The 27,990-nt window shown below is 57.5% G+C and overlaps 3 protein-coding genes across 3 annotated transcripts; 1 reads left to right on the top strand and 2 right to left on the bottom strand.

Moving 5' to 3' along the window:
- Window positions 1-205: 205 nt before the first annotated feature.
- Window positions 206-11,131, bottom strand: PTPN9 (protein tyrosine phosphatase non-receptor type 9). Its single transcript, XM_054272960.1, has 13 exons — window positions 10,852-11,131; window positions 7,188-7,331; window positions 6,686-6,775; window positions 6,461-6,585; window positions 5,778-5,883; window positions 5,062-5,172; window positions 4,507-4,835; window positions 4,057-4,150; window positions 3,886-3,955; window positions 3,282-3,360; window positions 2,874-3,024; window positions 2,575-2,782; window positions 206-1,730 (listed from the first exon to the last, which is right to left on the bottom strand). Exons 1-13 carry the CDS (start codon window positions 10,882-10,884, stop codon window positions 1,504-1,506), a joined length of 1,767 nt encoding a protein of 588 aa, XP_054128935.1. The 5' UTR covers window positions 10,885-11,131; the 3' UTR covers window positions 206-1,503.
- Window positions 11,132-13,203: 2,072 nt separating this feature from the next.
- On the bottom strand, window positions 13,204-21,859 carry SNUPN (snurportin 1). Its single transcript, XM_054272653.1, has 8 exons — window positions 21,708-21,859; window positions 21,405-21,561; window positions 20,529-20,633; window positions 20,334-20,430; window positions 19,382-19,479; window positions 19,027-19,104; window positions 17,885-17,965; window positions 13,204-14,220 (listed from the first exon to the last, which is right to left on the bottom strand). Exons 1-8 carry the CDS (start codon window positions 21,857-21,859, stop codon window positions 13,903-13,905), a joined length of 1,086 nt encoding a protein of 361 aa, XP_054128628.1. The 3' UTR covers window positions 13,204-13,902.
- Window positions 21,860-22,165: 306 nt separating this feature from the next.
- On the top strand, window positions 22,166-27,178 carry SNX33 (sorting nexin 33). Its single transcript, XM_054272683.1, has 2 exons — window positions 22,166-24,446; window positions 26,325-27,178. Exons 1-2 carry the CDS (start codon window positions 23,006-23,008, stop codon window positions 26,576-26,578), a joined length of 1,695 nt encoding a protein of 564 aa, XP_054128658.1. The 5' UTR covers window positions 22,166-23,005; the 3' UTR covers window positions 26,579-27,178.
- Window positions 27,179-27,990: the final 812 nt, after the last annotated feature.

Here is a 27,990-nt window from a genome sequence, read left to right as displayed (position 1 = left end):
TGCCTGCCCAGGAAAGCTTCCTGCAGCCTGGTTATCTCTGCCTCAGCCTCACCCAGGCCAGAAGAAGCCCAAAACACAGCCCTGTGCTCCTCAAAGTCCACGTGTAGCCAGGGATGGGGCCAGCTGGTTTTCAGAGATCACAGCCCATGCAAAGCCCTGAATTCCCTCCTTCTGTCCTGCCCAATGCCCCCACGACAGCAAAGAGGACAGGTCACTGGTGGTATATTTATATATCGATACAAATAAAAACAAAACAACTCCCAAAAAAGTAACAACAACAAAAAGGTTTCTCTGAGAGCAAAATAGGAACATTTACAAATACTTCTGGCTCTGGCTTGGATCAAGTTAATGTTAAATACAAAAAAAAAAAAAAAAAACCAAACACAAAAAAAACCCCAAAAGAAAACAAAACAAAACCTCCCAAACCCTGCGCCCCCCTCCCCCAAGATTATAAAAAAATAAGAATATACACATTCAAAGAGCTTATTACAGTATAAAGTTGGGGAGGCCCAGGCAGTGGCGGGGCTGGGGCAGAGGCTCGGTGCCTCTCCAGGGTTTGGGGTTTACTCTTGCTCAGCACTTTCCCAGCCCATGACTCAAGGCAGGGCTGGGCCTGCGGGTTCCCAAGGGCAGCTTGGGAAAGCCGGGCAACCTGGAGAGCCGGTCGGTCCCCAGGGCCCCGTCACCCTGTCACCTCGTACCTAGTGACTCCCTCAGCGGCACCCAAGGGCAGGGGATGCCTGCCAGCTCAGCACCCTCCAGACAGACAACCCAGTCCTCCAGATCCTCCCAGGAGCACTGCTGCTATCTCTCTCCGTGGGGAGGATGAGACAAAGAAACAGGGGGGACACCATCGGGTATCCTTGTGCCTCCAGCGGGATGGGCACAGGAGGGGGTACTGGGTCCCAACGCTGCCCATGAGGGGAAATAAGGGCAAGGGGGAAGACAAGACAGAGCCAGGACCAAACTCACCGCTCCAGAGATCACAGCAGTGAGGTGGCAGGACAGCGGGGACCCCTGGGAGCTGCTACCGGGGAGGTTGTATATATGTATCTATATAATAGCCGGGGGCGGGGTCACAGCAGGGGTATATTATATACACACATACATACAGACACACACATGGAGCGTCAGGTGAGGCCGAAGCACACGCCTCTTCCTCAGCCCCAGGACTGGGAATACATTTCCTAGGACTTTGCAAAGCCCCTCTCTTGGTACGCCTTAGGTGGTCCCAACAACAACATAAAAAAACCGAAAACAAAATTAAAAAACCCAACAACTCGAAGAGAAGACAAACCACCTCCCCAACCATCCAAACCCAACCGAAACACGACGGGGAGGAGTCAGAGCCCCTTCCCGTGCCGGCAAAGTGGCAGCCACCGTTTGGGTTGAATAAGGCACAGTTCCATAGCAGTGCTGACAGCCGAGGCGCTCCGGCCCTGCTGAGTCCCGGCGGGGCAGCCCCCGGGGATGGGCAGCGGCGTCCGAGAGAGGCGGAGGCTCTCAGTGCCCCGGCGAGCTCCTGTCCTGGGCGGCCCGGCTGTGGTTGGAGAGCAGCAGCCCCTCGCGCTGGGCGTGCTCCAGGATGGCCGTGTAGCAGAAGTAATACTGCTCGGGGGTCTGGATGCTGAAGGCGCGCTGGCTCCGCATGCGCAGCACCGTCTGGTAGATGTTCAGCGTGCCCACGTCCTGCAGCTGTGACAGGCAGATGTCCAGCGCGCAGAAGGTACCTAGGGACGGTGATGGGATGGCATCAGACGCCGAATGGCACCATCACCACCCCTTGTGAGAACTGGAGTGCTGGTGCTCAGCCCTCCACTGATCTCCTCAGGGCATCTGGGGACTTCTCCCAGGTCTGATGGTTGTGGGAAGTCCTGAGGACATGTTTCAGGGTTGTTATAGTGTGTTTTTATACTTTGAAATACTTTGAAGTAGTTTTGTTTTGTACCCCCATATTTTTCCCAAATGGTTTATCCCAGACTGTACCCTCCTCCCTTTACCTGTGTTATCCCACTCCCTGGATGAGATCATCCCCAAATCCCCACCCTGACTCTCTGTCAATCACTCAGCATCCCATCCCTCCATCTAGAAGCTTCAGTCCAGGTCACCGAGTGATTAGCCAGAGGCCAGGGTTCAGCCCCCCAAGCTGTCCTGTCTATCCCCCAGTACCCAACCCTTAGTGTCACTTATTGGTTAGTAAAATGTTATCTACTTTGGGTTTCCACCTCCCTTTAAATGTAACCTTGGCACCTCTCCCGGGGCTCTCAGCAGGAGGCGCAGGAGCTCCCCAGAGCCCCTGAATAAAACCTTGGAGTAACCCCTGCTAAGAGACGGCCCTTCATCTTCTACCGATGTCTCTGGTGTCTCTCCTGCTGCAAAGGTGACCAGCCCAGGTGCCCTCAGCACCCTCGGGGCACAAGATACTATCTCCCCGGTGTCTGCCCACTCGGGACTGGCTGAGGGTCCCTGAGAGGCTCCCAGAGAGACAGAGACAGTGGGTCCCCAGGATGGAAACGCCCCAGAGAAGCTGCACTTGTCACCCCACCATCCCCAATCCTCCCCCACACCCATTACCTGTCCTGCCAATGCCAGCGCTGCAGTGCACCACGACTGGGGGTCCCCCGGGGTGGCCCTTGAAGCGAGGTCCCAGGGCGCTGACAGCCACTCTCTGCTGCTGCTTCACGGCCCCCAGAAAGTCAATGAGAGTGGCAGCGGAAGAGGGGACACCATAATCTGGCCAGCTCAGGTACTGGAAGTGGGACACCAGCCGCCGCTCCCTGGTCTGGGGAAAGCAGGGGGTTTAGACTCTCTTCCCTCCCCTGATCCCTGGTGCCCCCATGCCATTCCCCCACCAGGCAGCTGTGCCCACGCACCTCTGAGCTGTGGATCTCCAGGATGGTCTTCTTGTAATGGCTGAGGTTCTCTACGCCCAGGTTGGTGATGGTCAGGGCCCCAAAGCACACCTGGAAATCCTTTTCCAGGGGCCAGTACTGGCCGCACTTCCTCCTGCCTCCCTCCTCCAGCCTGGGAACATGACAACAACAAGCTGGTAATGTCCTCCTTGTCCTGCCTGAGACACCTCCCATTCCACCCAGCCTTGGTCCTTTGGGGATCCCACAGGGACCCAACAGTCTGTCCTTGACCCCATGTCCCACCTCTGTGGGGCTCTGGCTGGCACCACTGCTGCAGGATCACTGCCCCGAGCCCAGCACTGCTTATCCCACACCAAAATGCTCATTTGGCACAGAAAAAGGGGGCTGTGTCCCTCCCTGAGCGCTCACCGGGTTGTCATCACGATCACCAGGACGTTCTGCTCCCACACCATGCGCCAGAAGTCACCGTAGGTGTTTTCCAGAGGCCCTGCAGGGAAAGCCACACATCAGCCCAAAACCTCACGGATCTGGGCAACCCCTTGGCCAGCTGCATCCACCAGCCCCCCATCACCCCCCTAGGGAACCACAGCCCCTTCCTGCAGGGGCTGACCCAGGTGTGGCTCCATGAACAGCCTGGAGCTGTCACTGACTGTCACCTCCAGCATCATGTCCCTATGGCTCAGCACTGATCCTGCCTCTCTGCCCATCCCTGGGCAGATGGGGCAAATCCAGAGCTGGGATAGGGGCAGGGAGAGGGCTGCTATCATGGATGGAGATGGATCCCCCTGCTCTCTTCCAGGGGGAGAAGGAAAAACTTCAGTCCACTAGCTGGAAACTGAGAGAGGAATAAATACACCCAGGGAGGAGTAAATACACCCTGGGAGAAGGGGGACCTGCTGGGCAGTGCCCAGCTCCTGGGATGTCCCCCATGGCCAGGGGCTGACACAGGGCAGAGAGGTGGAACCCATGGCTGCACCAGGAGCAGAACATCCCCTTGTTGGCTCAGCCATACCCTGAGTGCCAATGTAAGCATTCCTCTGCTTGTAGCCATCCATGAAGCTCGCATTGATGTAGTCAGTCAGCTGCAGGGAGAAAAGCATGGGTGAGAGAAGGCCTCCAGACCCCTGGGACAGCTGTGCCAGCTTCCCACAGGACTGTGGGGCTCCCTCCTGGGCTGGCTCACCTCCGGGCGGCTGTATGGCTTTGCCAGCTTCACACGGGTTTGGTCCAGGCAGGGCACGTCCCCGTACCGGTTCTTGTCCTGGTTGTAGGGTGCCCTGGAGAGGGAAGCAGGGATGTATTCCAGGCAAGGCAAAGGCAGCATCCCTCCCTCTGTGCAAGCCTCTGGGGCCCGTAGCCTGGGCTCTGCTGCCATCACCTGGCCAAAGCCTCGGGAAGCAGTCCCGGCCAGGTCCTGGTCCCTGCTGTCCTCTGCAGCTCCCCCTTATTCCCAGAGGTTGCATGACCCACAAAGGGGGCTCCCACCATCCCTAGGCCGGGGTTCTGTGCTGCTAACCCAAAGCCCCACACCATGAAGAGGCCAATGAACCCCACCCAGCAGCAGAAGCCTGGGGTGGGGGTGCATGCAGCTTTTTGGGGTGAGAGGGGCACCTGGATGCCTCCCACAACTCACAAAGAGCAGGCGAAGGTGCCGGCCGGGCTCCTGCGCCGAATGTCTTCGTACTCCTCATAGATGCCACGTTTCTGCTTGTGGCTGACGTGGTCCAGCAGCTCCTGCAGGGTGACAGACTTGGGCCCGGGGACGTGGACGGAGCCGTTATCTTTGGGGGCCGCCAGCGGCACCAGGATGAGCTCGTCCAGGGGGTCGGGGTGCCCGTTCTGCTGGGGCAGGAACCGGCAGTTCCAGCTCAGAGGGTCCAGCTTGAGGGACCCCCCGAGGTACTCAGGGAGGCACTCCCGGGGCAGGTGATCCTTCAGCTCCGACATCTTCACCATCTGCACCTGTGAGAGGAAGGGGACAGGCAGGGGTGACTCCAAGAAGGCTGGAGACGATTCATCAGGGATGGGACAGGGATGCCAAAGGTCTGGTGTTCAGCAGCTTCCAGCAGATGGGGCTGAATGGCACAAGCTGCTTTCATCACCCTGGCACGAAAGGAAAGCAGCCTCAGCCCTGCCTGCTGAGGCTCCTGTGCCAGGAGAGTCCCATGCCAGGAGGGTCCCCACTCACCCGCTCCCGCAGCTTCTCCTTCAGCAGCAGGCTGATGATGGAGTAGGGCACACGGAACCACATGGGCGCTCCCACGATGAAAACCTTCTTGAGCCGAGCTGGGAAGGCACCCTGTGGGTGTGAGAAGGGGTTCAGACCCACTCTGCTGTGGCAGGGGACATATCCCAGCAGAGGTGACAGCCAGCACAGGAACCCATGAGGGCAATGCCACATCTGAAGTGTGCCTCGCACGCTCACAGCTGTGCTTGCTTTTATGACTTGATAAGGAACCAAATTACTTCCTTGGAATTAGGTAAGCAGAGGGTTTGGCTCCACAGGGAGAGGTGAAGACTGGGAACTGGGATTATGCAAAGAACACACCCTGGCCAGTATTTACTCTTATTGATTTTTTTCCGGAGAAGGGAGGAGGCACCAAATGCCAGCACGATTAAAAAATAATTTGCATCTGTTTTCCCAAAAGTGCTGCCAGCAGCTGTGAGAGGAATCCAGCCCGAGGACAGCTGATCCCTCCCGTCCGCGCCACACCGCAGCCACAGCCGGGTGCAGCCTGGCAAGCTCCCAGTGCCTCCCGAGGTCCTGCAGCTGGTGCTGCTGGCTGAGACGTGGTCAGCGTGGTCTGGGGGGCAAATTGATGCCAAAACCACAGGACTTTGGGTTCTTGCTGAGTGAGTGGCCCACACACTGTCCTCAGACATGAATTAACCCCCAGGCACCACCTTGAGCAGGTTGAGGATCTTCTTGCTGAGGTCCAGCTCAAAGTTGGTGTACTGTGACCCTGCCATGTCGTAGATGAATACCAGCCCGTTCCTCTGTGTCTCAAAGCTGAGAGGAGGAAAAGAAAAACATCAACCCCACAACATGCAAAAACCTGGCTCCTGCATCAGCAGCTCTGCCCCATACTGACCCCCAAAAATCCCTTCCCATGCTTCCAGAAGGACTCACAGACCCAAACCTTGCTTCTGCATTTCCCAGCTGCATCACCATCTCTTCCTACAACCCTCATTTAAGCCAGACTCGTGCCTTAAGCCTGCCTCAGCAGCATCACTCGTGATGGGTAAGGTCAAAACCAGAAAGAGCCCAGCAGGATAAATGGCAGGGGAATGTCCTGGGTTTATATTTTTGGCAGGGCTCACGTTACGTCTGGCCGATGGTGGGGCTGCCTCCTCCCCAGCCACAGCCTGCAGGAATCCAGGACTTTGCTAAACTGAACCCAGGGCGTGGACAGGGCAAGGCAGCAAAGAGCCTGGCTCAGGGCTTGGGGGATTTTGCTCCCCTGCTGAACAGCTCCATAAGGAGGGCTGGCTAGAGTTCAAAGCAGGGAATTTCAAGCCATGGGGAGCAGTGATCTCCCTGGGACCCTTCAGTGTGGGACAGGGTGCCCCTGCAGAGGCAGGCTCACCTCTCCACAGCTCGGTCCAGCAGGTAGAAGAGTGCCTGCAGCACCACGTGCTGCACGCTCTTGCTGGGGTGGTGCAGCTTGGCTGTGAACAGGGCGATGGAGGCTCCCGAGGGGTCCCGCACGCTCTGCCAAGGAAACAGGGTCAGGTTCCCACAGCATCCCCATGGAACAGAGCTGGGAGAAGCCCCCCAGCTGGGGGAGCTCCCTGGGGGACACCCCACCTACCAGAATGGTGAATTTCCCACTGAGCAGCTCCGAGCGCAGCGGCTCCTCGTGCGGCTTCAGCTTCACAATCCCCTCCTTGAGCCGCGTCTCCTGCGGCACAGAGGGCAGTGACAGGGGGCACAGGGGACACAGGCACAGCCCACCCAGCTGTCCCAGGGAACCTCTGCTCCATGGGATCATCTTCCAGCACACCCCCCCAGTAACAGAAGGAGCAGCTTTGCAACAGCAGGTTGGAAAAGGCAATCATGGATGTGTATCCTTAACACACAGGGAAATGCTCTGTGGGCAGCACACACCAGCCAGGAGGGCACCCCATGAGCCCCTCCCAGAGCACGGGAAGGGATCGGGATCGGTGAGATCTCCATGGCAACCCGCCTTGGCTGAAAAAGGATTTTCCAGCTGGATAAAACTTGTAAGGGAGAGAGAGAAAGAAAAAGGAGGAGGGGGAGGGTGGTCCCAGGGAGCAGGAAGCCCTCACATGGGGGGTTCCCATCTCACTCACCCGGTAGGAGTGGAAGAGCTCGATGGCCCGCAGGACGTCGAACTTGCGGGCCATGAGGAACTTGACAGCCACATTCCAGGAGAGCGGGGACACATTGTACTGGCCTGTCCACTTGTTGATCTCCTCCAGGAACTGCTTGGTGGCCTGTGGGAGACATCAGGGGCATGCAGTGAGACAGGGTGAGAGGAAGAGGAGAAGGAGGAGAAGTGGCCAAGGAGCATCCCTGGTCATTGTTGGAGCTACAATCCTCAACAGACCAAGCAGCTTCTTGGGGTGAAGCAGGGAGCTCCACCACAAAAAGGGTAAGGGCAGTGGCAGAAAGGGAGTAAGGGGTGAGAAAAATGGCCTGGAGGCTTGGGGACACTTATGGAAAGGAGAGGGGGAGCAAAATGAGGATTTTACAGGCAACAAGCTCCCATTCAGACACAGCATCCCCAGCACAGCCCCATCAGCTGGCAGTGGCCTCCTGGGGCTGCAGCTCCACCACGGGGCAGCGAACTTGGTTGAGGGAACACAGGCAGTGACATTGGAGGGCTGACACTTCGACCAGCTCACTCGGTAACACCAGTTTCACACATACATGGAACACCAGGAGGGTCCCAGGACACAGCTTTGCCTTCTGTCGTGCATTGATCCCCTGTCCCCAGGGGAGACAGGGCAGTGCAGCCCAGTCTTCCACTGCATCCTGCTCAATGGAAGGAGACACCAAAATGCCTTCCTCCCACCCAGGCACACGCCAAATAAAACCTCTTCCAGGCTCCCAGAGCGGAGGATGGTGAGCAAGGAGGTGGAGGAGGGAGGGCAGTGCTGAAGGCTGGCTCCGGGAGGGAGGGAGGGAGGCAGCCAGGCAGCGGTGTAGGATGTCAGGCACGGAGTTACTGGGAACTATTCAGAGTTACTGGGAGCTATTGAGCCAGAAAAGCTTGTCGGTGTTAATGACTTCCGACAGGAGGAAGCGAAGGGCCGGGGTTTATCGGCGGCGCGAGGCTCGGCAGGGACAGCGAGCCCCTCTCATGGGATGGGCCACAGGAGCACGGCTCATCCCGGGGTCTCTCCCAGCACTCTGCAGCCAGGAGATCCCTAACGTGGTCCCAGAGTCACACAAAGCAGCCAGGCAAGCACCACAGGATAATAAATTGGGCAATACAGGAACCATCTTCAGCCTTAACACAGCACACATCCACACATCCATATCTGTAAACATATCCCATCAATATATCCTGGGCACACCTCTGCTTTGCCAGGGCATCCCCTGTGGCACCCAGTTGCTCAAAATCCAGGGCAGCAGATGCAAACCCAAAATAAGTGAAGAAGATCCTTCCCCAGCACAGGCAAGGTGTGGGAGTGAGAGCCAGGTACAAATCCCACTTCCCTCAGACAAAGACCAGAGCTGACACCGCAGCCTGAGCTGGCAATGATACTCCAAAATAATGGGAAGGGAGTCCCCAGATGATGGGAAGAGGGGCCCAGAGGGCATGATGGCAATGAGGGGAGAATGCAGCCTGCAGTTCAGCTCTGCTTCCTCAACATCTAACCCGGCACACTTCACACAATCCCATTCCCAGCAGCTGTCACGAGGGGTGATGGGTTTTTGCAAGGGGAAGATGCACAAGAACAAGCACTATCTTTGCAGGGCAGCTCAGCCATGAATTCCAGCTTTCCCTGGGAACAAAACCAAATTCCAAACTTACCAGTGCTGCCAGTCAACAGCAGGGAGCCAGGCATTACAGAGCTGAGCATCAATGCCAGCCATAGCTCTGCCCTCTTTGTGCTCCACTGGGTCTCATCATCATTCCCAGCCCCAATCCCAAATGGATTTATACACATGTCAATCCCAGCGGAGCAGGGATCGCTCCACGCGCCAAAAACAAAGCCTGTGACCCAGAGCTGCAGCAAGAAGTCCTGTTTCTGCAGCACTGGGAGTGAAACTGTCCGTGGCCAGGCGTTTGGAACAATGCTGGTCTTTGGAGTGCTGGCGTCATCCCCGTCCCCGCTGCGCTGGAGCAGGGTGGTGACAAAGCCACTGCTGCAGGAATCCAGGGGTTCTCCCAGCCCTCCTCCCCCAGGCAGCAAAACCTGCCCTCCTTCTCCAGCGTGGGGAAGTGGGGGATAAAGCTGTGGAAACTGCAGCTGGGCTGAAAACCTTCGAGGAAAATTGGTTTGGCTCCTCAGGGATAGGCCAGGGAGGGAGCTGCAGAGAGCCAGCAGATGAGATGTCCCAAGGCTGGCCTAAGAGGAGAAGGGTGAATTTCCCCCTGGCTTGCTGTTGGTAACAGGGGAGAGTGGAGGAATCTTGATGAAGGGATGGCAGGAAGGGCATGTTCCAGCCCAAACCACAACTTACCCATGAAAAGAAGGGAATTTCTGTTATTTTGGCTTCCAGGCCACCGAGGGCAGCACGGAAGGCAGCCTTCCCCACACCAAGCTGATGACCCAAACCTGGAGCCATTATTGCAAACATCTCTTCACCTTCTCCATCCAATATTCCCAAACAAACCAGACATCTCAGATCCCTCCCCTGGGATGCTGCTCCCACTGCAAACCAGCCTTCCCTGCCAGTGCAGGATCTCCAAAACCTCTATTTCTGGAAGCTTTGCCCCTTCCATGACACAGGAGAAACGCAAATCTCAGGCACCTGTGGGGACAGAGGACACTCCCTCCTTGGACACTCCAAGGACACTCCCCATTCCTTGGGATTTGATCACCCTGGAGAGAGCAGTGCTGCTCCCAGGAGGAAGGAGCCTGGTAGCTCTGCATTTGCTGAGCACCACCGCAGGCTGCAGGAGGGGCTCTTCCATAGAGGTTTTGGGACTTGGCATCTCCATCCCAGCCCTCCTAAACCTCCCTGTAGAAACGAAGGATTTTTAAAGGAGAAAACCAACCAGGCAACCAGCTGGAAAACCGACCATTTTGGAAGGAAAACGGGACTTTTTGCCTTTTTGCTCTGCAGTCCCCAGCGCCACCAACGTGGCCAATGTGACAGCCCGAGGGGGCAGAGGGATGCCGGCAGCTCGCCCAGCCCCGCTGCCAGGCTCCACATCCCCATGCACGGGGAAGCCCAGCGGCCGCGGGCGGGCAAGCCTGGCGGAGAGGACAAAGGAGGGGACAGGCAGGGATGGCTGCGGCCACCCGAGGCGGCCCGGCCGGCTCCAGGGCCCCGTTCCCCGAGCCCAGCAACATCCTCCCGCGGTGACGCAAGGCCGGCGGAGGAAGCCGGGACGTCACGGGAGGCCTGGGGCGTGGGAAGCGCGTGCACACGCATCCATCCATCCATCTATCCATCCATCCATCCCCACGCACCATCCCCACCGCAGGGAGCCTTGCCTGGGGGCCACGCTGCCCTGGGGATGCGGGACCCACGCCCCAGCACCCACGGCGGGGGCCTTGCGAGGTCTCCTGGGGATGGGAAGGCTGGGGGGGTGCGTGGATGGGGGTTGCAGGGTGGGCGCTGCGTGGGTTGGGAGGCTGCGGGTTTGGCATGGATGGATGGGGGGGCTGCGTGGGGATGTGGGGGGTTCCCATCGGGAGAATCGCCTGGCTGGGAGAAAAACCAGCCTGGCAACCCGGGCTAGCCAAATAACGATGGGAAAGGAGCGGTGTGGGGAAGGAGCCCCCGCGGTCCTGCCCAGCCCGACCCGGGGAAGAGGAGCCCGGCGGGACCTACCTGCTCCTCCTCGGCGCTGAGCTCCGCGGCCATGCTGCGCGCCGCGCCGGGCCGGGCCGGGCCGAGCCGAGCCGGGCTGCTCTAGGCGGAGGACGCCCCGGCGGAGCCCATCCCTGGCGCTGCGGGCACCGGCCCCTCCCGGCGGCGAGGGCGGCTCCGCCCCGGGGGCCCCGCCGAAAATGCCGAGAAAATTAAAATAAAACGGGGGAACAAAAAAATTAAATTAAATATCTACGTATGCGTGTGCGTGTGTTGGTGCGAGCTCCCCGGGAAGTTTGGCTCGGCCCGGGAGCGCCGCTCGGCTGGGCCGGGCCGAGCCGAGCTCCCGCCCCGCTCCGCTCTGCCCCGGCGGGGGCGGCGGCAGGAAGCGCCCGCAGCCCCCGGTCCCTCCTCCCCGTCCCCTCCCCGCGGCTCGGCCGACCCCGCAGGGCGGGCGGGGGACAGGAAGCGCTCCCCGGCGGGGGGGGGAGAGGGGGACAGCAGCCGGGATGGAGCCGGAGGGGCCCGGAGCCCCCCCGGCTCCGCGGCGGCTCCCCCAGCCCCGGTTCCGGCCGCGGCAGGCGGGAGCGCCGCCGCTAAAATGGTGGCAGCATCCTCCTCTCTTTGCTGGTGCTGGATAAAATTCCCGGCAGCCGCATCCTCCCTTGCTGTTACTGGATAAAATTCCCGGCACAGCTTTCTCCCTTGCCGGGATTCCAGCCTTCCCCCCGCGAGCGGGAGTCCGGGGTTTCCAGTCGTCTCTTTCCGCTCCCTCCTCTACGGTCCCTAAATTGCATTTCCCAGCCGAGCGCAGGTGTCAGCGCCTGGACGGAGAGCCCCGAAGCTCCTCCGGGAAGGAGCGGGGATCCCGGCAAGCGCAGCAGCGGTCGCTCCAAAAAGCCAGGCCCTGGGACAAGGGGACATTTTGTTCAGCCGAGGAGCACTGTGCTGGCAGCGTGCCTACAGCCGGAGCCTCTGCACCTAACTGGGAGAAAATGGAAGTAGGGCAGAGGGAAGGGGCTGAGAGCCCCGGCTGGATGAGGGCTCCAGGCTCCTGGTCGAGCTGCCTGCTCAGCTCTCCTGCCCCAGGCCAGATTTCAGCCCCCGGTGGGGTGACCCCTCCAGCGGAGCTGCTGCCTGCTCCTGCTGGGAGTGGGATCGCACCCAGCACACAGAATAGTCACGGCACCAAACTGTGCTGGCTCCTGCGACTTCCGTTTGACACCCTCCCTCCGAAAACAGCCTCTCGTTCCCAACAGGAATTGTAACACAAATATTTATTCCTCCAGCCCAGCTCGTGCTTTTAAAAGGGAAACTATGAGGCATCATCTGGAGCCGGCGGGAAGCTGCAGTCGCTTCCCTCTTGCTCTCCTCCATCAGCGCACACAGCCCCTCTTCGGCTCTATTTCCTCTCCTTCCCTCCTGGAGGACCTTGGAAAGCTGCTGGAGGGCAGTAACCTGAGCTGCAGCTTTCTCTGCCCTAAGGGATGCACAAATCTTCCATCCAGATGCCCACCTCCGGGTTTAATTGCCTGATGGAAGGAAAACTGCGCTGACAGGAGGCTGGATGCTGTATCCTGCTCAGCGCTCTCCCTGCAGACGTCTGCCAGCCAGGGAGGCTGAAGGTGGGAACCTTTGAGGGATTGGGAGGTTAAGGCAGTCCAGGTGCTCATCCTCTTTCCCTGGGTCAGCTGCTTCATATGTTAAAAAAACAACACCGAAACCAGTAACTTAAGCAGCTGTTAGAAAGCGACAGCTCTAACACTGCGGGGCCCGGGTGCCACTTCCCTGGCGGGGAAGGGGAGGGAGGGAGGGCAGCCCCCTCCCGCAGCCAGGCCGGTTCCTGCTGCCCACTGCCATCATCAATAGCGCTGCACGGCCAGATGGTCGCACACAGCTCACACGCTTGGCACAGAAACCAGGCTCTTTCTGGGAAAAACGGGGGGTGCAAGGGCAGGATACAAGTGCACCCGCTATCTGCAGGTGGCCATCCCCACTCTCAGTATCTCCTCCAGGGGAATTTCCATAGAGAGCTGGGAGGAGAGTCCCCAACGCTGCCGTGAGCTTGGTATTTCATCTCCTTCCTTTTCATCCCTTTCTGGAAACCAGCATGGGGACAGTGAGAACCCCATTTCATCCCCCCCAAACCAGGGAGGGGGAGCAGCCGGTGCTTAAAAGGTGGGGTTGGGCTTGGGGATGAGAAAGACAGGACAAGAGACTGAAGTACCTCGATGTGCAGAGAATTAAACCCACACAAGCGTTTCCTCTGCTCCAGTCAGCACTGGAACCAATTTTTCAATCCCTATTTGGGAGGCACAGCACGCATCCACCCTTAGGTAGCAGGAAGACGCTCAAGAATTTGTCTTTCTGAGAAACCTTTTATTTGGCACGATCAATGGTAGCGTTTTTCAGAGAGAACCCATTCCTTCCTCCCCCCACTGGGGAGAAAAGCCTCGAGGAGAGACAGGCTTCTGCCGCACAAAGCCCTGCTCCAAGGCAGGTCCTGCTGCAACGCAGGGAAATTTAGATTTTCCCAAGAACGCATGGGTGTGGAAAGTCCAGCCTTTGCATTTACAGCAGATCACTGCAAACTTTTTGTTAGTAACAACTTTCGTTGGAAAGGCCTCAGAAAACAGCTGGATCAAAGGCTGAGAAGCCCCAATTTCCAGGGCTGGGAAGGTGGGGCTGCTGCAAGGGTCACAAGCAGCAGCTGCACCTCAGAGGTCCAAGCACTGTTCCTATGCTGGAGTTTTGCCAAGACTCTAACAGAAGCGGGGTCAGGAGCTGAACTGTATCCCTGTGCCATGGGGACAGATAATTTCCCAACACATGACTGCTTTAGTGAAGAACCAGACTGTTAAGGCCTCACAGAAGTCCTGGCAAAGAGTATATAGGTACATAGTAACAACAAATACAAAATATCCAGCAGCACCTGGGGCAAGATATTCCACCGTCATGCCCTTTAAACAAAGCCATCCTATCATCATTACCCTGCCCCCTCAGGAGCACGTGGCACAGTGAGGAGCAGGGAGGTTTTCCCTGCTCTCTGCCCAGCTGGGCTGTCCCAGCAGCTCAACTCTCCATCTGGCTCACTGCTCCATCCCGGCCCTCCGGAGACTTTTCTGGCTGAGGGGTGGACAAGTGTTCCAGCTCGTAGTGTCCGTTCCTCGTGGCTGCCTGGCCCTTTTCCCCCGCCAGCTTCTTGCTCCTCTTGCTCTCGATGATCTGCTGGAGCTGCCTCCCGGCATAGTCGGGCTTGGCTGTGAGCTCAGTGGTGGGCACGGTGAGCCCCAGGATCTCAGGGACCATGTAGGGCCGCAGCCAGCCCACCAGCGGGGTGCTGCCCGGGGTGTAGTGGGTCTGCTTGTGGTAGAAGAGCAGCCCATCAACCTGCAGGCAGGAGAGACAATGAATGAAAGGGCAGAGCTGAGGCTCCTGCAGGTGAATGACCAGGCACCAGACAACGGCTCTGCTCTCTGTTTGCAGGCCAAAACCACCAGCTGGATCATTTTTCCTCAAGCAGTGCAATAAATAGCGGAAGGGAAAGGAGAAACCTGCAGAGCTGCTGCCCTGAAAGATCAGCGACTCCCAGATGGCTTTAAATTGTCAAAGGCAAATGAGTCCAGCTTGGTGTCGGCACAGAGCAACGTCCTCCGGATGCTTTCATCCCATTCTGCAGAAAAGCCAGAGAGTCTCTGAATAAGGCAGCCCACTTTACTGGATTAGGGCTATTTTAAATAATACATTTGGAAAGTAATTAGCCCGAGCGTGTGACGCCAAGGAGCCCCGATTCCTAACAGCTCTTTCAGCTGGCTTATGCCAAAAAAATTCTTAACGTTTCCCAGGAGAGAACTTCTCCTAGCAATCAGTGACAGTTAAGGGCACTCAGGACTTTAAAGGTTTAGGCCCTAACTCTTGTGCTACTATTTCCACACTCTGCAGTGCTGCAGCTGGCTGACGTTTTCCCCACTTCCCCACCGTGCTCAGGGATTCTCATCCCCCCTCTTCCCACGCTTCCCAGGGGTGTGCTCTGCGAGGTTGGATCCTGCTGTCAGGCTGACTAATGCTGGAGGTGGTGCTCCTCTTAGCTCAGCTTCACAAGCTCTTAAAAGGCCATTTGGCTACGAGGAAGAGTGGCTGAGTGGGCAGAAAAGGGGAGAACAAGAGCCCACCTCAGGATGAACTCATCCCAGGGCCCTCCCTGATCCTACAGACTCCAGAACAGAAACACTGGCTGAGCACAAAGCAGCATATGTCCACTTCTGCTCCACAGATGCTAACCTCTGGCAGAGAGGGTAAAACTTCTGGCACTATTCTGTCCATAATTTTCAGTCACTGCTAACATCTTGCAAAATAATCCCAGAAAAAGGGGGATTTCTGCGCTAGGAAAACATAAAACCACAACAGTAAACATCATGATGAGCTTGTGCAACCCCTCTGGACATATGAAGTGAAAAGTTTTTCCCCCACCCTGCCTCCTGGCAGGAATCAGATTCTGCAGCACTCCAGTACATCCAGCCCATTCCTGCGGGTGCGTGGCACTTGATGAGCAACGGGGATTCTCTGGTACCCACAGGAATGTTTTGGTACAGATCAGAGCCTGGAAGGCCTTCCAGACCATTCCCCAAGCTGGAGAATTCAAAGGAGTTCAGCCTGGTGGAGACAGGTCAGGCTCCCTATATTTACTCCTATATTCCTTCCCATTTATTTCATTTGTTGGCCAAGTCACCACAGTGACAGTGGCCACATCAGAACGAGGACTGACGCTGTCCCTGAAGGCCTGAACCTCAGGAGAGACTGGCCTGGCAGGATTTAACATTCCACAGCCATGCTTTCCAGATTTTAGGTGCCTAACAGTCCTCCCATTCCTAAGCATCAGGGTTTCTCAGAGGTTTTGGCTGCCCTGCCTGGGCATGGTTTTATCAGATCTGTGAGAGGGACAGCAGCTCTTAAGATCCACTCCAAAAACCACTTGAAATTCAGAGCCAGCCAACTGATCCAAAATCTACTGAATTCCAGGGAATAAGAGTCCACTGAACAGAGTAGAGCAGGCCCTAGCTCTGAGGTTACAGATTAACTCTGAAGACCCAGATCTAAAAGCACTGACCTCCTCTGTGGCCACCACACACACAGGATCCCTGTCAGCATCCAAAGATGCTGGGTCCACACCTAAGAACACCTCTGTTACCCTCCACCCATAGTCAGGATGTATTTTGCCTCCTGCAAAGTTTACTCTGCTCTGTGCCCGTGGTAGTAGGTGTTTTTGGGGATTTTTGGGCTCCCTCTTGTGGCACACCACACAGACCCACAGCTCCCTTCTTCCTGGAAAAAGCACCACGGTTCCTGTGCTGTTGGGGCTGCTTTGAGCCAATGTACACCACGTTTTGCTTTTTGGGGTCACACCCTGATACAGCAGAGGGTTTGGGGGGGTAAATCACAGCTGGATTACACAGCTGGAGCCTGTTCAGCTCCATCTCCTGCTCCAGAGTTTCGCAATGGCCTCCTTTGTAGCCCAGAGGTTTGCTGATCTGACTGCAGTGGGCAAACACTGCAGCCTTCCTCACGGGAGCAGATGCCTCAGAAGGGGATGAAGACTTTACTCAGGAAAGCCAGGAATGACTGTTTCTACAGAGGCACTTGGAGCATTTATTATTGAGCAAGCCAGCTGAAAGAAAGCTGGGAAGGCTCCTCAATCCATGTTCAGAGCAGGGTCTGGCAAGACCAGTGAGGGGTTGGGACTTTCCAACTTGTTCTGATGACTGTCCTGGCTTTCACAAGCAGAAAGCAAAGTCAGCCCTCACAGCCAAGTTAGTGCCCTTAACTTAAACCTAGACCTATTTTAATGGCTAACTCAGGATGGGAGACCATGAGAGATGCTGTCACATCAACGTGGCTTTTGGCTTTGTGGGACAAGGAATCTCTGTGGAAGCTGTTCCTGATGTAGGGCTGAGCTGGGCACTCCCAGGAACAGCTGCAGCCACTGGAGGAGGTTCTGGATCACAGATGTTGTCACTGTCACCGGGTCGGAATGCCACTGCCTCCTCCATCCCCTTCCCTTGCAGTGACAATCAGCCAGGGCAGGCAAAAGCAGCCAGAGCTGATTCCACAAGGAGCTGAGACTCACTGCTCACAACCACACACAACTGAGCTGGGTGGCACGTGGCTGCTCCTGTCCTGCCCTTTCCTGGAGGTCAGAACAGCACAACAGCTATGGCAGGGGAAGTTTAGAGTGGATATAGGAAATATCTTCCCCCAGGGGATGGTCAGGCACTGGAATGGGCTCTTCAGAGCAGCAGCCATTAGCCCCAAGCTTGCCAGAGCTCAGGGAGCCTTTGGACAACACTCAGGCGCAGGGTGGGATTCTTGGAGCTGTCCTGTGCAGGGCCAGATCTGGAATTTGAGCTACTAGCAGGTCCCTTTCCAGTCAATATTGTATGATTCTACTTTTAAAGCTGATGAAGCAAACACAGGTGTCCTGCTCTGTAAACACTGCTCAGGGATTTCTGTCACAGCCAACTGCCCACAGCTCCAGTACACCTCAGGCACCCATCATGAACACCCAAACCCCCCAGAAACACTGGGATCTCACCACCACCCTTCTCCTTCCTCCCCACAAAACAGCCAGCTGCCTTGTTGGAAGCACCAACACCAAGGAAACGCACACAAGCCCACCTAGGGTAGTGGTCAGTACCAGTTTTGGCCCTAAAAAGGTCAGCTGTCCATCACACTGCTATGTGAACCTGAGTTGTGCTGCTGTGGAGGCAGCCTGAGTGTGCTCTCACCCCAAGAGGCTCTTTCAGACACAGCCAAATGCAGCAGGGGCAGCACAAACCCAGGGAGTGCCATGGTTTAACTCTTGCTCGTTTGTGTGGTTGGATGAGGTGCGTGACAAGGCAACAGATCAAACACGGGCACAGAGGCATCCATCTCACACACAGCAAACAGCAACTTGGCAAGCTCTCTGCAGCCTCAGGAGAGCAAATTCCCAAGGAGAGGGGATGCACTCTCTCCCAGCACTGTCAGAGAGTCCAGGCCCCCACCTGAGTGTTCTCACCTCAAAGGGAAAGTCTGTAGCCAGCAGCTCACACAGGCTGTCCGAGGAGCAGGGGAAGTTCTGCAGGCCCACAAATTTGTACTGGAAGAGTAAGAGAGGGTTAGAAGAGGCAACTCTCTGGTCTACAGGAGAACAAGTTTCTGAATCCAGCACTGGTGTGCAGGCAGCTAAAAAGGAAGGATTCCTCCACTGCAGGATGTGGCATAAGAGGGAAAGGGTGAGGAACAGCTCCCACATTCCTGATACCTTTTTTCCCAAGCACCTAAGACTGCAGGAAGGACTTTTCAGGAGATCTGACCCAGAGATGCTCTTGTAACCAAAATAGAAAAGCATGACCTCCGGGCAGGATGCAAAGCAGACAGACGTCTGCTCCAGGCTGCTGCCTCAGCCAAGCCAATCTTTCCACCCAGGAAATGAAAGCTGAAATGATCCCCCCTCCATTAGGTAGTTATCTCCTGGATATTCCTGTTGGGAGTCAGGACAGGATGTTCTCTGAACACAGACACCCTCACTGCAGTCAGCTCCATTTATCACCGAGATGCTCAGCTCACAGGAGCTGTTCTGCTTGGCCATGTTTGAGCAGACAAATCTCTCATGTCTGCACCCAAAATTCATGTTCCAAGCTGCTGTGGACTCTAGGTCTGACCCCCATGTGTAAGCCTTCAAAGGAAGACTTTTTATTCTGGCTCAGCAGGAACTCTGGGTGGCAAGCCAGCATTCATCCTGACAACTTCAATGATCAGTTTAAACAGAGGGAAGGCTTAAAGCTTTACAAACCCACAAGACTGCCAGAATAAACCCCATTGTAGTCAGGCTGCCAACCAACACTGCTCCTGAAGAAACCACACTGGCTTTCCATTCCATTACAAGGGAAAGCTAAAAACAGCATGGAAGTTAGCTGATACCCTGCAGTGTGATCTCCCTCAGCACTTTGGATGGGGGGGGAAAAACCCCACTAAACCCATTTACAATATGCAGTGGTTCTATTTACATCCTGACCACGGCATCCCATTTCATCAGATCTGTGAGGGGAAAGGAAAAAAAGGGAAAAAAAGCTTCCACTTGTGAAAGAAACTGCTGAAGCCTGCTGAACAGGAGAGCTTACCCCCCCTCAGCCTCCTCCTCAGTACAAAAGGACTTACTGGATTAATCCTGCTTTTCTCTCCCAGCCCTTCCTCCTCTTGGAGTTTTGAGGAGAGCCAGAAGAATCTGAAGTCAGTCTGTGAAAGGAGGCAGAGTTAGTGACCATTCACCATTCACCACACATCACCTGGCAGCGTCTGCTGACCACATTTGCTCCTCTGCCTTCACCTGGGAGATTTACAAATTGACTTAATCTGCAGAAACAGCACCCCAAACCCTGCTGCTCCCACCCAAACACTTATCCAGCAGCTCTAAAGCTGTGCTTAGGGGAAATTTCTGCCTTTTGCAGAGTGAGCTTCACACAGTGCTGGAGCAAAGCAGCTTAGGGAACAGCAGGGAGGGCAGGGTCAGTACCTGGCAGTCATAAACAGGGTGTCCTCTCCAGCACATCACGTCCAGGATGTAGTAGGTCTGCTTGGCCTCGTTGTAGATGCAGTCCAGGATGCTGTACACTGCACACACAAACACAGGGAGGTCCACACCTGCTCCTGGCACTGCCCAAGCCAGCTGGCTAACACCAGGTCCCAGCTCTCTGACATTAATTCTGCCCTGATGTGGGACTGTGGGATCCCCTCCTGCCAACACAAACTGCAGCCACAAAAAGCCTTGAGCTTGAGGAGTCACACAAGGCTGCAAAGGGATCAGTCAGAGGCACAAGCAAAGGCATGTTTAAAAAAATGGCATTTGCCAGACAATAAGCCTCTCTTTTTGGGGCAATAAAAATAATTCCAAGACATATTAAGGAAGATGACACCATACAAAGGTGTCTCTTAAAGGACAGAGAGGATGTCAGGCTTTAAGAGTGTCAGTCAAACAGGAAGTTTATTAAAAGATGTGGCAGGACATGAGGCAATGGTTTTAAACTGGAAAAGGGCAATTTCAGATTAAATGTTAGGAAGAAATTCTTTCCTGTGAAGGTGCTGAGTCCCTGGCAGAGGTTGCCCAGAGCAGGTGTGGCTGCCTCATCCTGGAAGCGTCCAAGGCCAGGCTGGACAGGGTTTGGAGCACCCTGTTCTAGAGGAAGGTTCCCTGTCCTTGGCAGGGCAGTGGAACAAGACAAGCTTTAAGGTCTTTTCCAACCCAAACCATTCAGGGATTCTATGTGCTTATAAAGGCATCTGATCCTGCTCCCATCTAGTTATCTCCAGGGATACAGAAACTGGCCTGAAGCTGAGCACCCCCAGCACAAAAAAGGGGCACAGCCGTGGAACTTGGGGGAGCTGGAGGAGCAGCACTGGGTCTGAGAACACACACAAACTCCCAGGCAGTTCCCTTCTCTCCATCCAGACCCTCCTCACCCCTGTACCTTTGTCACTGGTTGAGTTGTGCCGGTTTCCCCCCGGCAGCAGGGATGGGAACCTGTTGACACAGAAGCCACTCTTGGTGTAAGCTGCTGTTGTGCCCTGTGAGGAAAAAAGGAGAGAAAAAACCCAGTCAAGCCAGTTTTGTGTTGGCTGTGAATGGGCAGACATCCTTCAGCAGCTGCTGGAAGCCCACTTACCCTGGAGGCCACGACAAGAGCCCTTTTCCCGACGGGACACACCACCACAACCCACTCCTGCTCCAGATCTGAGGGCACATCCACCAGCCACTCCGACAGCATCAGCTACAGGGAGCCCAGGGAGAAGAACCAGTCAGTAACAGCTCTCCTCAAGTTAAGGACAACAAACAGCTCAAGGGTAGAGCAAGGAGGCTTTGGCTTAGCTTTGACACTGGGTGTTTTAAGGGCAGCCGGCACTGCTTGTCACCCCACAAAGGGCTCCTTCCCTCCCCTCTAATGAAGTCCAACCTGCCTAACACATTCTTCCCCAAGTGTTCCTCTTGCTTCCCAGCTGCTGACTGAGCTTCAGGCCACAGCACAGGGCTCACACTGGGCACCCCACACCTTGGGGTTTAAAAACACAGCAGGGCTTAGAGATTCCAAAACGCCAGGAGTAAAGAGCCTGGACAAGCTGACCCCTTCAGAGGTTGCCTAAGTGGCTGTGTGTTATCTAGAACCAATATAGCACCCAGGCTGATAAAAACCAGCTGAGTTTGCCCTTTTTTCCTTTCCAAACACAGGGAAACAGAAATCTTTAGCTGAATACTGCCTAACAGGGTACTCATGCTGCTGGCTGAGCTGAAATTTCCTAAAGTGGGGAACACAGTGGTGCAGAATTAATGGCTGGAATCACTGACCTTCGAGGTCTTTTCAGCCTAAGCGATTCTAAAGCACATCCCATCTCCACGTGTTTTGGAGGTGAACTAAGCGCAACTTCTTTGCGAGAACCAAGCCGAGCAGGACACACTCCTCTGAGCCCGCAAATGGCCATCACCATGGCCTCAAAGCACCCCACATTCCTGCCCCACAGCCACAGGGACACAGCTGGCTCCTCACCTGATTGGCGTAGCGCTTGGGCAGCTTTTTACCAGCATCCACGTCCATCGCCTCTTCCTCCGCATCTTCCCCTTCCTTGTCCTCGTCCTCGCTCTCCACCCCTGCCCAGTCGTCCTCCGCCAGCCTCCTGGCATGGTTCACGTAGTCCAGCCGCCTCCTGGGGTCGAGCAAACAACCCGCGGGGTGTGAGGTCCCGCACGGCACACGCGGCCCGGCCCGCTCCCCTCAGGCGGCTCCGAGCCGGCCCAGCGCGCCCCGCGCTCCCCTCCCGGCGGCTCCCATCCCGCCCGCCGCCGCGCTCACTCTCTCTGGATGCGGAGGAGGCGCTGCCGGCGCTCGGCCTGCCCGGGGCCGCCGCGGGGTTTGTAGGCGGCCAGGCGGGGGTGCGGCGCGGCCGGGCTGCAGGGCCCCGCCAGCCCCACGCCCGCCGCCAGCGCCGCGCTCAGCTCCTCCATGGCAACCCCGCGGCCCGCCCGCCGCGCTTCCGCCCGCGCCGCCCGCAGCGCCCCCGCCTGGCGCGGAGGCCCCGCGCCCCTCTCAACCCGCTCGCCCCGTGCCTCAGTTTCCCCCGCGCCCGGGCACCGGCACGGGGCGCTGCGGGCTGGGACCGGGCACGGGCGAGGGACACGACCCGGCGGGGACGCGGGAGCAGCCGCAGCCCCCGCGGGCGGGGAGTCGTGCCCCCGGGGCCGGCTGCCTGCAGAGGGCAGCGTGCGGCTGGCCGGGCCGGGCCGGGCCGCTCCCCGCCGCGAACCGGGCGGCGGAGCGGGGAGCGCTGCCCTGCGTCACGGGAGGCTGGCGGCCGGCTCCGCCACCCCTTCGGCAGCGGGAGCGGCCCCGGCGCTGCCCCGTCATAGCCGGTGGCGGCAGGAGCGGCCCCGACACCGACACGGGCACCACCGCCGGCGCCGCCTCCGTCCTGCGTGAGATTTACGGATTTCAGGGAAAAAACAGACCCCACCAGCCATCGGGAAAGTCGGCCCGGAAAGGAATTGCAAAATCCCGGGATCACCGGGAGGTTGGGCAGGGTTTGGGGTCGTGCCCGGCGCTCTCCCAGCGCCCACCGACGGGAAATTTAGGGTGTTATACCCACAGGAGCCCCGAGAAAAATCGCTTTGGATTTATTTCCTCGTTGGCAGCCGGGGGTTTTCTTCCCGGAGAGTGAAAGCTCGGGATCAGCTTCCCAGGGAGATAAACCCTGCGCGGACATGGCAGAGCCCGGCTCTCGGGCCGGCCGGAATCTGCATCCCGCAGCAGCCAGGGGAACGCCGCTCGCGTGACTGGGGATCTTGTTTTTATCCAGGGAATGCCGTTTTTAAACGAGGAATGTTCTTTTTAACCGGGGCGCCGGGATCGCGGGGGGTCACTTGGACATAGGGACGTTGGCGTCACCTCGTAAGGGATTTCTTCTGCACCTTTTTTTTTTTTAATTTTTTTAATTATTATTATTTTCCTGGGAAAGCGGCCAAGCCATTTCCCACAGCGCGTGGTGGTGATCCCGGAGCCGCGCTAGCCCGCGGTATTGCCGGGATCGGGGGGGTGTTTTGGCCGGGGGGGTTGCGTTCCTCTGGCTCCCCCCCCTTCCCGAGCCGGGACCGGCCATGGCGTTGAAAGCCAGAGCGCTTTACAACTTCCAGAGCGAAAACAAAGAGGAGATCAGCATCCAGGAGAACGAGGAGCTCGTCATCTTCAGCGAGAACTCCCTGGACGGGTGGTTACAGGGCCAAAACAGCCGTGGGGAGACCGGCCTCTTCCCCGCTTCCTATGTCGAGATCCTCCGCTCCCGCTCGGGCTCCAACTACACGGACTATTCCAGCAGCCCGGCCGGCTCCCCCGGGCACGATTCCTCCTTGTACTCGGCATCCCCCAACCCCGGCATCTCCTACCAGGGCAGTTTTGAGGATGATGATGATGACGATTGGGATGACTGGGACGACGCGTGCACGGTGGTGGAGGAGCCGCGGAGCGCGCCGGGCACCAACGGGCACCCCTCGCCCAGCCTGCCGTGCCCGGCGGCCTATGGGCACCACCAGCACGCCGGCTACCGGCCCAAGCCGGCCCTGGAGAGGCAGGACAGCATGGGCTCCTCCAAGAGGGGCAGCGTGGTGGGCAGAAACCTCAACCGCTTCTCCTGCTTCGTCCGCTCCGGGGTGGAAGCCTTCATCCTGGGCGACGTGCCCCTGATGTCCAAGATCGCCGAGACCTACTGCATCGAGATGGGCTCCAGAGGCCCGCAGTGGAGGGCCAACCCCCACCCGTTCATCTGCTCCGTGGAGGACCCCACCAAGCAAACCAAGTTCAAGGGCATCAAGAGCTACATCTCCTACAAGCTGACTCCCAGCAACTTCAACTCTCCCGTGTACCGGCGCTACAAGCACTTCGACTGGCTCTACAACCGCCTGCTGCACAAGTTCACGGTGATCTCGGTGCCGCACCTGCCCGAGAAGCAGGCCACCGGCCGCTTCGAGGAGGACTTCATTGAGAAGCGCAAGCGGCGGCTGATCCTCTGGATGGAGCACATGACCAGCCACCCCGTGCTCTCCCAGTACGAGGGCTTCCAGCACTTCCTCTGCTGCCGCGACGAGAAGCAGTGGAAGCTGGGCAAACGCCGGGCGGAGAAGGACGAGATGGTGGGCGCCAGCTTCCTCCTCACCATCCAGATTCCCACTGAGCACCAGGACCTGCAGGATGTGGAGGACCGCGTGGATGCCTTCAAGGCCTTCAGCAAGAAGATGGATGACAGCGTCCTGCAGCTGACCAACGTGGCGTCGGAGCTGGTGCGCAAGCACGTGGGGGGCTTCCGGAAGGAGTTCCAGAAGCTGGGCAATGCCTTCCAAGCCATCAGCCACTCCTTCCACATGGACCCTCCCTACAGCTTGGATGCCCTCAACAACGCCATCTCCCACACGGGCAAGACGTATGAGACTGTGGGGGAGATGTTTGCTGAGCAGCCCAAGAACGACCTGTTCCTCATGCTGGACACTCTCTCCTTGTACCAAGGGCTCCTCTCCAACTTCCCAGACATCATCCACCTGCAGAAAGGTAAGGAGGCATTCTTCTCCCCAGGAATGGCCCCGTGTGAGTGGGAATGGTGCTGCAAGTGGGATGGGGATGCAATGAGGAAATCCTCTGTTGGGCCTTGAAGGAAATGGGGAATGAGGATGAGAATGGGGGTGGGAACCACTGCCTATGCCTCTTAGGGGTGTGGTGTGGTCCCCGCTGGCACAGCCCTCCAGTCAGCCCAGCCTGGCAGAGTCTGCTAGGGCTGTTGGGTCCAGAGTCTGCCCCAGTGATCCCGTGGACTCTGTAACTGCTGCTGGTGCTACCCAAAGCACTGCCAGGGGTGATCAGCACGGATGTCACTTCCTCCAGACTGTGAGCAGGAGCCAGCACTGCTGCTGTAAGGTCTGGGGTGACCTGCCCTGCACCTCTTGTGCATCCCCACCCACTGCCACTTGTCTCCCCTCATCCTCCCTTCCTGCCAAGGCAGAGAATGGGTGGCCAGCAGGAATACCAGAGCTTGCTCCCCCAGGGCTGGGACATGGCTGGACATGGCCTTGGGTTGGTCAGAGGGCCCAAGGAGGCAGGGCATTGGGATAGGGGACACACTGAGCCTCTGGGGGCAACCAGGGTTGTACTTTTCAAGAGTATGTCCCTGCACCTCCAAGCCCAGCAGGAGGGTGTTAGTACCCCCAGGGCATCAGAGCTCCCCACGTCCCGTTTGTCCTGGTTCCCTGGATTTGGTGGGATCAGAGCGAGGGAGGAGTGTCTGTGTTCTCTCCCTGGGGCAGGCAGCAGGCAGGCAGGGCTCGGTGTCCCTTTGCACCCAGGCAGCCAGCACTGTGGGTGTGGGGCCAAAGTCCACACACACTCCTCCCCGCCCAGCTGCCCGCAGCAGGGAGGGGACACCCACACCAGTGTCCCCAGAGTGTGCAGGACAGGTTTTCCCCAGGGTGAAGCCAGGGCTGTTTGTGTCCAGTGTGCCGGGATGTCTGTGCATCACTCGGCATCCCTGGGGGAGGCTGGGAAGGCAAAGGGCGCAGGGAGGATTCAGTCCTGCCCGGGCAGCTTCCCTGCCTTTCCTCTGAGTGTTGTTTACCCATGGAGAGGGGCTGGATCCCGTCCGGAAGCGAGGCCGCGTGGGCAGAGCGGAAGGCAGGATTTGGCCTCCAAACTTTGCTTCTTCCTCCTCCTCCTCCTCCTCCTCCCCTCTGGGAGCAGGGCTGGCGCAGCGGGAGCGCTGTAACCCCGGGTCTGGTGCTCCGGGCAAGGGGCAGGGAGAAGGGAAGAGAGCCCAGAAGCGGGCCAGATCCTGTTTTTAGTTTTTTAGCCTCTGTGCTAATGAGGGGGAGGAATGCAGGGCTGGAGCCAGGCAGGATTCTTTCGAAACCGAGCTGTAAAAAAACATGGAAGGAGAGGGAAAAACTGGTGTCAGAGCATCAGCTGCCTCTGGGAGTGGGAGATGCTTTCCCAGCTGAGCTCCAGACAGCACCACGTGCCCTTGCCACATCCTGGTTCACTGCTTCCTTGGGCTGGGGTCTCCCAGGTCTACTCCTGACCCCTATTCATGAGGTCTCCCAGGGCTGCTCCTGACCCCTATTCATGGAATGGCATGGAATATTTGGAGGGCGGGCTTGGCTGGGGTGCTTCACTGTGCTAACACTGCCCCACGTCCGCTTTGCACCCCAAGCCTTGAGTCACAGCACTCAGGAGCCCAGACCCCCAAAACCAACTATACATGAGGCTGACTGCCTACGATGGAAAAGGAGCTGGGAATGCCAGAGTCAAGAGGGAAAAAGAGGGAAAATGCTCCTGGTCTTTGCCTGCCAGGAGGGGAGGGAGGGGTTTGATGGGCAGGGGGAGATGCAGGGAAGGTCCCGAGGGTCGCACCCATCCCCTGACGCTGTCCTGCCCCGGCAGGCGCCTTCGCCAAGGTGAAGGAGAGCCAGCGGATGAGCGACGAGGGCAGGATGGACCAGGAGGAGGCGGACGGGATCCGCAAGCGCTGCCGCGTGGTGGGCTTCGCCCTGCAGGCCGAGATGAACCACTTCCACGAGCGCCGCGTGGCCGACTTCAAGAGGATGATGCAGTCCTACCTGAGGCAGCAGATCGTCTTCTACCAGCGCGTCAGCCAGCAGCTGGAGAAGACGCTGCGCATGTACGACAACCTCTAACCCTCATCCCGCCCTGCCCGCAGCCCCCGGGGCTCCTCGCACGGGCTGGAACTCACCACGCTAGTGACCAAATGACTCTGGGCTGCTCCCCCTTCCCGCCCTGGCAGGGAAGGGCTCGCCCGCGGGCTGGCCGTGCCACCTCTTCCTTTCTTTCCCTGGGGATCTCCCACCCTGCCACGGGTCTGGCAGGAGTGTGGGGGGATCACTAGAGGGACAGGTGGGGAGGTAACGGTGCTGGGGTGTCTGCCCAGTGATTTTTAGCTTTCTGAAACCCACTCTCCTGGAGCAGGGGTGGGCGCATCCCAGCCCGCTGGGAGGAGAAATCCAAGCGGTCGACATTTTGCACACTAAAAGCTTTTCTGATGGAAAAAAATAAGAGAGAGGAAAAGAGATCTTTATTTGGAAGAATTTTTTTTTGTTTGTTTGTCACAAGATGTTTTCAATATTTTCCATTTTTCTGCAGCATTTTTACTGATCAGTTTTTAACTAGATGCACAGAGGCAAAGAGAAAGCTCTTTCTCAAGTATGGCTGCTGACTGGGAAAAGGGAGAAAAAAGGAAAAAAAGGGAAAAAAATAGCCCCACAGCCTTTTCAATAAAATCATTGGTAGAAAAAACACCCACCTCCTTCCCAGAGATGTCTGTGGAAAATAGAGCTGCTCCAGGATCCCGGGGAAGGTTCTGCCTGAGCATCCCCTGGCTTCCAGCCAGCTTTAAACATCCCCATGCTGTGGGGGGAATGACCCTAGCAGGGGTTCCCACAGCAACCCCCCTCGTGCTCTCTAAACAGCCCCCCAAGGGGCAGATCCTGCCCCGCTCTGCCCTGGCTGGGACAGTGTGCTGCTGCCTGGAGACAGCAGGGCTGGCACGGGGGCCTTGTTTTTGAAGGGAAATGGCTGGGATAAATCACAGCGAGGAAAGTTAGGGCCGCCTTGGCCTGGCTCCAAGGATAAAATTAGCCCCGGCATGCAGGCCAGCGGGGTATTGTTAAACTAACAGCGACGCTGGGAATGCTGCGGGCTGTGCTCCATCCTCCCGAGCCCTCCCTGGCCCCAGGCTGCAGGACGAGCACTCTGAGCTACAGCCCTGCTCACAGCCTCCATCCAGGCAGGACGTGCTTCCTCCTGCATCCCACAGCCAGGGCAGGCCCCTTCACGTGGCCCCATCCCACCCTGGGTCCATCCCACACCAGTCCCATCCTAGCCCAGCCTCATCCCACCCTCACCACATCCTGCCTTGGCTCCATACTGCCCCATTCACAGCACGCTCTGGTACCATCCCACCCTAACCCATCCCATCCCAATCCCATCCCATCCCATCCCATCCCCATCCCAATCCCAGCCCACCTCAATCCCAGCCCAACCCCATCCCATCCCATCCCATCCCATCCCATCCCATCCCATCCCATCCCAA

Source organism: Melozone crissalis, unplaced genomic scaffold (genome assembly GCF_028551555.1).
Source record: "Melozone crissalis strain CALT ecotype California unplaced genomic scaffold, PUWL_Pcris_2 ptg000014l_1, whole genome shotgun sequence".
Classification (NCBI taxonomy): Eukaryota; Metazoa; Chordata; class Aves; order Passeriformes; family Passerellidae; genus Melozone; species Melozone crissalis.
The sequence above is the reverse complement of the archived record's forward strand: the minus strand, read 5'-3'. Positions and strand labels throughout refer to the sequence as shown.